This window comes from Lissotriton vulgaris, chromosome 1_1 (assembly GCF_964263255.1).
Source record: "Lissotriton vulgaris chromosome 1_1, aLisVul1.2, whole genome shotgun sequence".
In the NCBI taxonomy this organism is placed as follows: domain Eukaryota; kingdom Metazoa; phylum Chordata; class Amphibia; order Caudata; family Salamandridae; genus Lissotriton; species Lissotriton vulgaris.
In genome coordinates, this window is record NC_141685.1 from 362,842,563 (window position 1) to 362,856,856 (window position 14,294).

At 42.3% G+C, this 14,294-nt stretch overlaps 1 protein-coding gene across 2 annotated transcripts in view; it reads right to left on the reverse strand.

Moving 5' to 3' along the window:
- The window catches only part of FAF1 (Fas associated factor 1), a 1,861,897-nt gene that overhangs the window by 929,990 nt on the left and 917,613 nt on the right, over positions 1 to 14,294 (reverse strand). For both annotated transcript variants that reach the window (XM_086952414.1, XM_086952412.1), the window contains exon 9: positions 7,998 to 8,093. In XM_086952414.1, the coding sequence (XP_086808540.1) occupies positions 7,998 to 8,093 (96 nt within the window). The remainder of the gene's footprint in view (positions 1 to 7,997; positions 8,094 to 14,294) is intronic.

A 14,294-nucleotide genomic window follows, 5' to 3' on the forward strand; every position in this document is an offset into this window, starting at 1 on the left:
TGCTCAGGAAATTCCTTCCTTTTCTATCAATCGCCCACAGGAAAACTATAGTGCAGGCTTTGGTAGGATCTAGGCTTGATTACGCCAACGTACTCTACCTCGGCCTCCCTGATTACCTTCTCTCACGCCTGCAGGTGGTGCAGAATTCTGCCGCCCGCGCCATCTATGGCCTTGGTAGGAGGTCCCACGCTGCGGGCCTGCTGAAATCCCTCCATTGGCTTCCGATACGGAAACGCATCGAGTTTAAGACGTTGACCTTGGCATTTAAGGCACTCCATGGCTCTGGTGCAGGTTACCTAAGGAAGCGGCTGAGATTTCATATTCCATCCAGAGCACTTCGCTCTGCGTCCCTCTCTTTGGCCTCTGTCCCGGCAGTTAGGCGTGCTCGCATCGGGGGCCGCTCTTTTGGCTATCTTGCTCCTCGAGCCTGGAATGCACTGCCACTGTCTCTTAGGAAATGCAGGACCCTTTTGTCATTTAGGAAAGAGCTGAAGACGTGGTTGTTCTGCAATTAACTCCCCATGTCGTGATGGTTGTGTTGTGTTGGGTCTGACAGCGCCGGGACACTCGGTCCGAGTAGCTGAGCGCTTAATAAAACTCGTTATAACATAACATAACAGGCCAGACAGGCACATTGTCACCTCAGGGCCACCGTCAACTTGCTAACCACAGCCTCATTGACATTTGGCGCAAACAACATCCGTTAGAAAGGTCCGACTCCTTTTTTGCTGCAGCTCACCAAATGTATGCACAAATGTATCTCTTTTTAGCTACATGCTCCCTAGAAACCTCCAAACAGGATATCGACATTGCGGTGGCTGACCTCTCGGATCACTCACCCCTGCACACTGAGTTACAGGCACCCAATCTTCCACGACAGAGCCGCATGTGGTGACTGAACCTTAAGCTCCTCACACATGCAGCTGTAGTCACTGAGGCAAACAGGGCCTTTCTGGAGACACACCAGTGGCAATTCTATGGGACACGTTAAAGGAGGTACTGTGGGGCCGGCTACAACCGAGAGAAAAGGGCAATGCTCTGTCATAGAGGGTAGCCAAAGAGCTGGAGGGACCGCACAAACAAACGGGTGCCCACCAGACACACCGCCAACTTAACTTAGCAAGGAAAGATCTTAAAGCATTAGACATGGATAGGGCAGAATATGACCTCATGCAGACCAAGCAGAAATATTATGTGAGAGGGAACAAGGCAGAGTGATCATTGGCTCACAAACTCCGAGCCTGAGTGAATAGCCAAAGAGTGACAGAAATTGAAAGCCCGCGGGGAGACAGGCTGGTACAAGATGACCATATCGCACAAGTATTTCAACATTTTTATACTGACCGGTATTTGGTGGAGGACCTATTAGAGGAAGATGAAGAGACATCGAAAAGGCCATCAACGCCCAGCTAGCAAACTTCATTGAAGCTAACAACGTCCTGGACAGCTCCCAATCCGGATTCTGAAGCAACCACAGCACAGAGACCGCACTACTAGCCGTCACAGATGACACCTGCTCCCTCCTTGACCAGGGCGAAACGGCAGCCCTAATCCTCCTGGACCTCTCATCTGCATTAGACAGTCTCCCACCATACCCTAGCTATAAGACTCCACAACACCAGCACCTGTGGCAAGGCTCTCGACGGGATACGCTACTTCCTCACTGGCTGAACTCAGCTGGTCAGACTCCCTCCCTACTACTCGGAACTGACCAAGACCAACCGCAGAGTGCCCTATGGCTCCTTCCTCAGCCCCACCCTCTTCAATGTCAATATGGCCTCCACTGAACCATTGTCAGGAACCATGGGCTCAACATTGTCTCTTATGCTGCAGACACCCAGCTGATGTTGTCCCTCACCAATGAACCCATCACCACCAAACAAATTCCAAGAAGGGATGAAAGCTGTTGCCACCTGGATGAAGAACAGCTGTCTGGAACTCAACTCAGAAAAGACAGAAGTACTCATTCTTGCCTCCGCATGGAAAAACTCCTGATGGCAATCTGCCCTCGGAAATTCCTCTACCCCGATGGACCACGCACGAAACCTCGGCATCATACTAGACTCATCCCTCACAATGAAACGCCAGATCAACGATGTGTCTTCGACCTGCTTCAACACACTCCACATGCTTCAAAAGACTTTCAGATGGATCCCAAACAAATCCAGAAAAACTGTCACACACGCACTCATCAGCAGCAGACTGGACTACAGACATGCTCTCTACGCCGGAATCAACAAGAAACTCCTTCGCAAACTCCAGACTGTCCAGAATTCTGCAGTCAGACTGCTCTTCAACATTACCTAACACTTCCGCGATCTCCACTGGCTTCCAGTCAAAGAATAACCTTCAAACTCCTCACCCTAGCATACAAGGCCCTTCACAATACCTGACCTGCGTACCTGAACGACCACCACTCTTCCCACGCACTCAAAAGACACCTCAGATCAGCCCAGCTCTCTCTGGCCACAGTCCCACGTTACAAGACCAGAAAAGAAGGAAAGTCCTTCTCTTACCTCGCAGCCAACCACTCCACCTTTGGCAATCACCCACATTGCCCCAGTTCAGGAAGGACCTCAAGACCTGGCTCTTTGGATGGCACGGGCACTCCGAGCCGCCCCCACCTCCCCCAGCACCTTGAGATCCTCCCGGGTGAGTAGTTGTGCTTTACCAACCCTGATTAATTGATTGATTAAGAACAAGCCCCAGTGGATCACCTGGATCAGTAACATACCCTTAGCATGCAGAACAACATACACACCGATGAGGTGATGGCTGCAATCTGGCACCTTCAGTCGGGTAAGGCCCTGGGTCAGGATGGCTATCTGCCGGATTTTACAAGCTTTTCGACCCCCAACCTCGCCTGTATTCTTACACACCTCGACAACTCATTTAGTCACATGGGCGTATTGACGGCCACAATGAAGCTGGTAACAATCGCAGTCATACACAAACCAGGCAAGAATCCTACTAAATGCTCCGCCTACAGACCCATATTGTTGCTCGATGCGGACGCCAAGATTTTACTACCGTCCTCACCGCAAGCTTCGCCCCCATGATGCACGGCTTACCATGATGCAGGGCCTTATAGATCCCAGCCAGGTGGGGTTTAACCCAGAACGCTGCTGCAGCGAGAACACAAAACGTTTGTGTCATCTTGTGCTTTAGGTACAGTGTAATAGAACATCAGCGCTTTTAATTTTGATTGACACAGAGCACGTTTGATCAGGTTCATTGGCCCTATTTGCGCACCCTTCTCTGGACGGTGGGTTTGGGGCCTGCATCATACAATGGATATGGTGTGGTTATGCGAGGCCCCAGGCAGTAGTTCAGGTCAATGGCATATTGTCCCAGCCCTTTAAAATCACTCGGGAATGAGGCAGGGAAGACCTCGGTCTCCACTTCTATTTGCACTATATCCGGAGCTGTTCACGCGGCGGGTGAGGGCAAACCCGGGAATCACGGGCGTGGCGATGGGTGACAAGGATCATAAATTAGCATTATATGCCAATGATGTTATGGTAGTGCTGTCAGAGCCCTCCTGCTCCCTGCTGGCTCCGATACAGGAGCTGGAGAAAGTATCCTGTTTTAAGGCCAATGCTTAAAAATCACAATTCCTCAACCTTACAGTGCCAGCTCCAGACAATTAAGTCCTGGGGCGACTCTTCCCCTTCCCGTGGACTACACAGGGGGCGATTTATCTGAGCCTCCATATACACCCTCCGATCAGACAAACGGAGGATGGCAATTATAGCCGCCTGCTGGCAGACGCGCAAAACTACAGAAAAGGAGAAACAATACGCTGTCCTGGCTTGGAAGATTTGCAGCAGTCAGGATGACTCCTATGTAATGCAAATCCTGCCCTTGACCCCCCTGACCCCCAAGTTCTCAATAAATTGAAACACCTTATAATCCACTATATATGGACAGGCAAGAGGGCCCATATTGCCAAATGCTTGACATATCAATCCCCCACAGCTGGAGGCCTGGGGTTCTCCCATCTTAAACACTATTACCAGGCAGAGTAGTTGCGCAACATGGTACAGTGGGCCAGACCCAAAACCAAGAAACACTGGTGTTTCATCGATCAGGCAATCAGTGGGATCCATTTATGGAAAACTTTCTAGATCCCCAGGTCCCTTCGCCCACAGGGGGTGTATATCTCTGTGGTGCTCCACGCCACATTAGGAACTTGGGACACGATCCAACTCTTGAGAAAGCCATCTACCTGGATTTCGTCACAGACTATAATACTGGGAAACCTGGATTTCCTCCCAGCGCTCTGAGGCAGAGTTTATATGGCACAGCAGCATGCAAATTGTAAGAGAGTGGGCAATTTCTTTGACCACAATTGAATAATGGAATTCCAACAGCTTCAGGAAGGCTATGGCTTAACCCCCCAAACCCCAACCACACGACATTTTGGCAATACCTGGCCATCAGGCATCGGGTTACGCAGCTGTCGCTGCAGCCACATGCATGCAGAGCTCTACTGCCGTCGAAAAATGACTTATCACTAGAACTCCGATAAAAGACTTCTGTCAGACATATACACTTTTTTAGATGCAAGTCAGACTCATTCAAAATCATTAGCACAATTAAGATGGGAGAACAAATGTAAATGGCAATTCATCCCGAAAGAATTGTCGTATAATCACTAGTATATGCAGTACACCTTTGTACTCTCTACCATTCCTATGTGACTCTTAGAGTATATCCATTTGTATTGCTTCCTTGAGTGACTTTACTACTTGTACATTTGTGATTTTTCTTTCTGTTTGTATCTCTTCCTTGTGTGACTTTACATCTTGTACATTTGCAATTTTTTCTGCATGAATCTTTTATGTAACGCATGTAATCCTAAGTCCTTACAATTTGCAACTGGTTCTTATGTAAAGCGCTCTGAAACCTTCGGGTAAAGATTGCGCTATATAAAATCGCATTAAATAAAATAAAAATAAAATAAAGAAACAAGCCAATACTACGGCACGTAGTGCCACAGGGAAGAGGACATTACTTCAACTATTACACTACTGGTATTACACTTCTGAGCGCATTGCACATTGGAAGCGGGGGGATCCCACATGATGGAGGGGATGAGGGGATGAGGGGAGCCGGGGACATCTTGTACCATTTCCCCCGGATACAGGCGTATTGGCAGGGCTTATTAGACGCAGTGGATGAAATGTACAACACTACCCTCCCTAGGTTTCCGAGCTGTGTGATTTTGGTTCTCCCTAATAACCCTAACTTACTGTCTCAGGTTGATGAGGGGGAGAGTGATGCCAATGCCCTATGTGCAGCCAAACAAACTCCTCAGGAGATGGGGCACTGATCGCGTACTCCACCACAGAGAATGACTTCATAAACTCTGGGACCTACTGAGCATGGAAAAGCTTACGAATGTCTCAGAGAACCAGCTACCACAGTTTTAAAAAAAATGGGGACCCTGCATTAGATACCTAGGAAATGAATTCAGGAACTAACATACCCAGCATATTTTAGTATACTGAACCTGTTGCCAGGAGATCCACCTTCCACTTCGTAAGCCCCCACATATTTGATGCTTCCTATACATAACCAGACATAACTATATGTCGGAGCGAACACAGTGACCCCCTCATAGCAGTGGTGGCTGGTGACATTTGAAAATGGTGGGTGTAAACGTTAGGCATGACTTTTATTATAGTGAGCGATGTGAACAAGTTCAATGGACAAACCTGGGGTCCAGTGTGAGTCCCTCTCCCGAGAAAGAAATGAAAAAAAGATTGGAAAATGAGGCATTTTAAAGCAAATTAATGTAGAGCTAAAGTAAGGCTTATAAAGCAGTATAGTCTTGAAATATTAAACACATTAAAAGCTGCCTCATATCTTCCTGTAAAATTGTACAGCATGACAATCTTTGCCCTTTGAAATGTTCGCTTGCCCCGTGTCTTGCACTGCATGTAGCATTAACTTTGGAAAAATATGCTCTAACTAGACTTCAAGAAGCACCCGTAGCTGCTGTCTGTATAACTGGCTTTGTAAATGGGTGTTTAGCATCCTTTTTTAATAGTTCCCCGAATGCACGTCCTTGCATCTCTGTCACTTCACTGCCCACAAATATGCACTGCACTCCCTCAAATTTAAGCACTTCAATTTCTCTTACTTTTGCCTTGCAAATATTTTGACATTTGTGTGCCACCTTCACACACATCCACATAATTCAAGTTGCAAATGGAATACATAAACATTATTCTGTGTGCTCTGCAAACAGGCCAACCCACTGACAGACAATTTTTGTTTGGCTTCAGCCCACATACTGAATCAATGCCCCTCAAACACCTGGCATGGCACATGCTTTAAAGTATACACAGAAAAAATTACAGATAAACAAAATTATAAAATATCTAACTCTTGGGGAACGCAAGATTAAGTAAAGCATGTGAAATAAGAAAGGAACTGAATTGCTGAAATGCATTCCCTTAACATTTATAACATTCATTGTTTGCAAGTCAATCCATGTTTTTGGCATCCTTGTTAACTTGGGGGCATGAAGAAATGCCAGGTTTAATGTCATAAATCAGAGAAGTGTCCACTGTAGGCACATATTTCTTGCATTGCTTGACTCTGATATTGGGATCAACTTCAAAAGGGAACAAGAACCCTGCACATTTTTTGGATCCATTTCCCGGAGGAACAAATACAGCAGCTCCACTTTTAACAGAGCCAGCAATCTGCAGTGAGGGCCTGGGGTGTCACAGTGGGGAAGGTTAGCATGATGAGTGGTCTCAGCACAATATATACGTAACACAACATTAGCTTGCAAACACTTACCATTACCGAGAACAATCACAAGATCAGACGTTCTTGTATCCACTTACACGTATGACGAAAAGGTGGGATCGATGCCCTTGAATGACGTCTGAAAAAACGCTGGAATGTAAGTGATGCCCGAAACCGTGTCACTGATTGCATCCCTGTCCTACAGAGTGCATAGAACGGTAGACCACAATGGCAAAGAAGTGCTTTAAAACAGAAAGACCTACATCCTGCATCACTGTTCAGAAAGTTGATTGCATGGCTTCCGTCTCCTGCTTCAGTGCGAGGTGGGGCATACAGCCTGAAACAAACAGCCCAGATTTAAATAGATCGATTTATTTAGAGATACAATCGTATCTCTAAATAAATTGATCTATTTAATATGTTTTTATGTAAATGTATAGGAATTTCAGAGCCTAATGGGGTAACCGCCCCCGATAGGTTTCCACTATCTACCCAATTTGTACCCCTCACCCTGAACCCCCACCCTGGCTGCATACTCGCTTCTCTGAGGTTCACTATCTTTGCCCTTTCCCTCAGTTTCTGTCTTAGCCTTTCTTCCCCTAACGGACTTTGGATGTAGGTGAGGTGTTATGTATTGTATATCGTTCTCTTACACAAAAATAAATAAAACATGCTTTAAACCTAAAGACCCATGGCTGATATAAGGATAATCTATGCCCAGCATAAGTGCTCCTTATAAGATTGACATTAGGAAGTTGTTTGAGATGGTGGTGATAGATGGATATTCATACAATATTAATTTTGGTACTACCTGAAAAAATAATGTCCCACTTTTAGGATATGGTGAAAGCTACAGCTAGTGTTGTGAGCATTACGTTTGGCCCCTTAATTCTAATCAAGTAAGGTTTAGTATGATTAAACCATACAATGGTATAAAAAATTCATTTCAACTAAAAATCAGAAAGATAAAATACATTTACAAATCTAAATAAAACGTAATGCTCAATGAATTGATATCAGATAAATAAAACATGCGCACATGTTACATAAAAAACACACTGCTCCTAACCACTTGGCACGAAGAGCTGATAAACAGAAGAGTATTACAAGGGATTGTTTTGGCCAACAAAGATTATACCTCTGTATAAATATGCTACATGCCGCTCACTGGAAAACAAGAAGAAACAGCCTTTGCTTGTCCTGAAGGAATTTGGGACGATAGCCTTTCTTACCTCTTCTGACTGTTCTCTGGTCTGTGCAGGTGAAGTTCGTCTTCCAACTGTTAACCGATGGCAAGGGTAAGTAAGCCCTGAAGCAGCTAATGTCATCTGTAAATATAATATGTAATCTGTATTAATGGCATATATTTTCATTAGGAGCTATTAGAACATTGAATGGCATATTGTGTTTCTAGAGGCATTGATGACAAATGCCACTATACAGCCTGGGAAATAACTATTGTTCAGTTTTGGCACAGTTTATTACACGTTCACTGTTTACCTGTTGTGTTTTTGTTATTCAAATGAAAAAGGAAACAATCCATTTTGATAAATGACACAAAACAATAAGTTATGGAGAATCAGAAAACCAGCGGAATCATAAAAAGGCTGTGGGAAAGAAGTGGGGGGCTAACAGAGAGGTAAGAGCAGGAACAAAACAGAAATCTGAAAATGGGCTCTGGCCATTCACTGTGCTTTGCGTGCCATCTATGCCAATACATGAAGGCCAAAGCTGCTCATCTTGTATATTAAAAGGAGTCTGCACAATGTGCTTGGACTTTAAAGTGAAGTTACTGTTAACCTTTTACTAACTCCTAAAATAGGTTCAGAAATACATAATGGATCACTGATTTAGGATTGAAAAAGCAGTAATCCATTAAAAAGTCTCTAATAAAAGAGAGAGGGACCCTCTACCAAAGGGATGGGGTACCAACTATTGACTTTAATTTATTTGTTGTTTCAAAGTTTTGGTTTCTACTGCACTATTAAGTTTGCTTGCATTGTTTGTTGTAATTAATGTTGTTCTGATTAATGTGGCCAGAGGGAATTGCTTATTTGACAAATCCATTAAAAAGTTACAGAACCCAAGTTGGGCTGGTAACCCAAAGCATGTCTGGGGGTAGGCAGTGGTCTCAAGGGGACCACTGCAAACACTCAAACAAGGGGAGGGGGGTGGCATTATTAAAATTAAAATAAAAGTTTACATTATTGAAATGCAATCACAGACAAAGTGGTCGCAATTTATCTAATTAAAATTCACGAGGGGGATTGGATTTCTGATTTTCAATAACCAATTTATTCCTACATAGATTGGTTCTTGAATATCTTCTCTGGTCAAGGCTTTCGACCTGTAAATTTTGACCAAATATTAATAAATGTGACCCTTAATTGCTTTAGGATTTCTAACCCTTTTTTAGAACCTCCTAATGGGGCATGTCACCTTCTTTGAAACATCTGCATTTAACCAGAAGGGAATGAACACATCCGGCATTTGTTCGTTTCACGCACCAGAACAACCACATGACAATAGGAAGTCAGTTAGAGCGCAACCAGATATACATCAAAGGCAATTGTTGTGTCTCTGCACTGTTTGTTTTTAAAACCAATAAAATTTGAGCGTAAAAAAATGAAATGCAGTCCAAAACGGGAAATATGTTTTTTGTCTCGCCTCTATACAATACAAACAAATTAGCATTACACATGCAGTATTCAGAACTGTTACTTGTTAATTATGTACCCCAAGAACTCAGTGTCAATGACACTGTATATTATAAGGGAGTTTGGGTCTTTTTCAAAGTATTGAGTCAACTGTGAACATTCAAGGACCTGACACTGAATCTAACCAGCTTGGATTTATCATGAACAAGTTAGGAAGGATGTCTGAGGAAAGCTCTTTAAGTAGTGGAAGGAGTCAGCTCTGCCAACTAGGTTTGCTGCGTTCCTGAAACCTGTATCCTCTTTTAAGCCAAACTAAATTAGATATGGGTAGGTGGAAATTGCTACATTTATGTCCTAAAGGTAACATTCATATGATCAAAATTAATTTTCCATTCAATTTAGCATGAATATTTAGCAATATTCATGCTGCAATTCCTAAGGAGTATTTTTAGATTTGGGCAGATTAGTCAGTACATTTTAAACCAGAAAGAGGGAAACTGCAGTTCTTGTTACTAAGACTGCAAGTAAAGGTTATACTGTGAGGTTTTGGAGATTTACGAGTTACTGGCAGTGCAAACTACTGATTCAAACTAAGATATTACTAAATTTAACTGGACAGGAAATCCCTAGATGGGTAACACTAAGGAGATAGACTGCAGGTCTCATAGTTAAGAAAAACAAAAGTCAATCAAACACGCTTATAGACAGTTTGTAGGCTCTACGCAAGGAACCACTAGCCATTACTTAAGAATGATTTGATATCAACAGAATTAGATATACTATATTTGGTGCACTAAGAATAGTTGTATACCAGGAAGGCAGTATAGGTGGAAAGTTTGGCTACGGTATCCTGTTTGTGGATCAGGCCGCAAAGAATGACAATTGTTTTATTTAGTTAACCAAGAGAAAGCTTCAATATGTCAAACTCTGCGATTTAGAGCTTCACTAAAATAGTAGAAAATGTAATACCGTATATGAATTGGGGAAAAAATAAACAACGAGGCATTAATAATAGAAACTATTTTTGTCAAAGTAAGAGCACATTTTGAGAAGCTTAGTTACTTATAAAGCAAGGTAATCTACTATGTTATGGTAAGTGCAAAATTAACTGAATAGAGGAGCCAGAGATAGAAATTCTATTCCTTCTCTGGCAAAAAAATAATGTAATAGATATTTCAAAACAGAGTCTGAATGTGCAGCATTGATTAATGCAACAAACTATGTTCTGCAGATCGGAGTCCATCTTGTATGCACGTAGATACTGATATGATAGCTTCTAAACATTTGCAAACGCGTGTTAACATTACCAACCTGGTGATCCGCGTAGTCGGTGGACCAATAGGTACCGTATAGCCTTCATTGAAAGTGACTGTTTGGCCACAGCGCTCGGCTGATGCTCGAACTGCTATAAGTAATTTGCAAGTCCTTATCAGAACAAATGCTATTGTCACACTACATTCCAACCAGGGTCCAGCATTTAGATCTCGGGCTTACACAGAACTTTGAGAAGTTTGGTTATGGCCTTGGCAGGGCTCGAAAAATCATAAATATTTCATTACACATACAGTTCCAGTAACTTTAATAACCTACTCAATCTAACTGTAATGTACTTGACCCGTGAACTGGTCTCAAATTCTGTGATCCTAGGCAAGTATTTTGTCTTATGGAGCCGCCTTTTTCTTTATTATCACATAAGAGAGACCTTCAAATATGCAAGTTCACTATTTCTGCTGTACAAAAAAACCTCTATTTACTAGACTAAATGTTTGCTCCATGTATCACAAAAATCAAGCCCATATATAGGATACACATGATTCTTGGCGTGCTTCTTAGTTCACTAATAGCATTGTCATCTGGGCATGCACATTAATTGTTCCCAGTTAATGTTTAAAAACTCACTTTTCATAAATATATTACCAAAGCATTAAGAGGTAATGTATTGTCATTTACAGATAGCATATTTTCCATTGAAATGGCCATAAAACATTCCCATTAACATGTAGTTTTACTGATAATAGCTCAAATAATTTTTGGAAATTGTGTTTCAGCAAAAATATATAAAATTTGCATATCACCAAGGAAAGTGTTCTAATTTGTTTTGATCCCATTAAAATATTTTTTTCACCACAGAATTATAAAAATGGGTCTTCAAAACCAGAGAAATATATTTGAAATGTTTGAAAAGTTCACTTATCTATGTCAGTGTTGTGTGAAAAAAGCCTTTAAGATTATAGCCTTTCATTTAACATGCTTTGCACAGTTCAATTGCCAAACATTTCACTTTACGAAAATCCTCTAAATTAAGAACCAGAAAGAAAATAAATGTAATAAGATAAGCTGACGTTTTACCTCTGTCTCTGTCTCTAAAAGCTAGCAAATGTGACAAGATAACAAGATTTAATGGCATTTTTATTGCTCTTTCACTTTGTGAGCAATATAGATGCCTTTAAATATTGATATCTTGTCACATTTGTTCTGCTTTCAGAGACAGAGGTCAAAAGTCAATGTGTTTTCCCTGAAGTTAGAGGGTTTTCACCTAAGCAGAAAGGGCAAATAGTCCCTAAAATAGCTGTCCTGAATAAAAACAATGCCAGTGGGTGACAGGATTTTTCGAGCACCCAGAAGGAATGTCAGTTGCTGAGAGGAAAAACCTTGATTTAAATCAATCCTTAACAGCAAGCCCAGTGCAACAAGAACGAACCCTTCCTCTGCCGCATTCAAAAATGAAGTGAAAGCGATCCTCATGGCTAAATTCACGTGAACTCTATAATTGCTTACGGTACTGTTTTACGTATGCTGTTTCTTACGCTCCATAGTTGATCTTCTGTTAGTGTTGTCTCTACGATTATGATCTGTGTACAACTTTTTCACTTAGATCGTGGTATGTTATTACGTGCTTTCCACATTTGACTTAAAAGCACTCTGTTACTCACAATAGTCTTGTAACGCGCTATATAAAACCTTGAAAACAAAAATAAAATAAAAAATAAAGTGTATTAGGCTCGGGTGGCAGTTGGGTCAATCACCTAAATGGAGTCCAGGGGGCACTTAGCATGCCTAAAAAAATCCCTACACCTTATTAACTCCTGTTTGGTGTGAGAATGTGGGTGCCAGACCTCTATAGTGTCAGCACAGTGCGGCTGATACACCATTTGACATCAATGAATGTTTGGCTGTTTTACAGGAACTCAACGAATTCCAGGCTTTACAAGGCAACATCCAAGTAAAACACCCCGCCACTGTGGAAGTATAGGTTGTGCCAGCAAGACCTGCCTGCGTCACGTAGGGTGGGGATCTGGTCAGAGAAAAAATAGTGGACAAAAAAGAATTTGGGTCATCCTACAGAACGCCTGTAACTCTCCTGGCTGTTGAAGGTACCAGAACTGTACTGCTTCCGCCCCTTGCCGGACACAGAGATAAAAGGTTTGTCTTGATTGATCGGATCAAACCGCACTATGTGGCCAATTCTCAACAGTAGGCCTGGTGGGCTCCTGGGTAGCTGTCGCACTCCTCTAGCTAACGTTCAGGAAGTTCAGATGGAAGTTTTAATAACGACAGAAGATTCCACTCTCCAAAGAGAAAGTTTAAATAACAAAATTATACTTCTCCCTGTTGAAACAACTACAACTGTACAATCAAAAGCACAGAAATCTCAATCCGAACAATTGATGACGTCTTTGCGAACATGCCACAGATCGAGTCCCCTCCCAGTTCTACAAAACCTGCTGAGCTGTCAAGAATAGACGGGGCGGCGTCTGGCTGCTTCATGCATTATGACGACTTCTCATCGTATTCAAGTGAACCTGAATTGCCAACACCGCCTTCCCCTTTCAAGCTAAGAGTGTATGCTCTCAATCTGTGGCTGAAAATTACATACTTTGTTGTTCCCTGGCTATATCTCGGGATTAAAATTGGATTACTACTCCTGGTCCTCTGGATTGGTTTGGTGACTGTCTTTTTCCTACTTCTAAATGAACATTATCTCCCAGAACGCTCCGCAGTACATTTTATGAATCTGGTTCTTAAACCACATGTATCACCACACCTTGAACGAAGGGTCCTGTCCCTGGTGAACATTACAGCAGTTCCAGTTCTTGAAGGAATTGTGTGGGACAGGGTATCGTATAATATATACTGAACTATTGCAAAGTTCCTATTTGTTTAAAATGTCCTTAAATTATATCATCACCTCTAGTAGTCTCTCTGATGACTCGGACAATGAAACTGTGCAGAATTTGCTTGTAGACCTAGAGCAATAAGTTGCATTTTCTAATGATGAATTGTACATCCAATTATGGAGACGTGTTCTGTTATTAACAAAATGGACACCACAAGGCTAGTGTCTTGCAAGCTATTTATAAATACACAGTATAGGAACACTGCCCAACACCAACGAAAGGTAGTTCAAAGACATTTGCACAAAAGTGTGCTTATTTTTCAGGTTTTCATACATCAGACTGAGCCTTGCATTATTATAGGGTTCACTAACACCTGTAAAGAGAAAAGTATGCTAACACGAAGCTGATATACTCTTCTTCCTTTATTTCCCAAGTGTTTATACAGGGTTTTGACTTCTAGAAAGACACAACAGAGAAAATCTGTCTGGAGAACGAAAGATTGGCAGGTTCAGGTAATGGAGGCTTTGTTTAGAGTATGTTTCATACCGCATCAAATGATTTTCCTGAATAAAACAGTGCAGAAAATGCCCTGTCTTAGAAAAGCCAAGATGAAGGATTTTAACATCCCTTGTATTCCTGCATTTTAACGCTTTGAAACTGGCAGCATTTAACACACATTAGTGAGGATTCACTAGATACCATGATACGAAATGGTTCTTTTAATTCATCAAATCCCGATTGGAAGGGGTGGTTG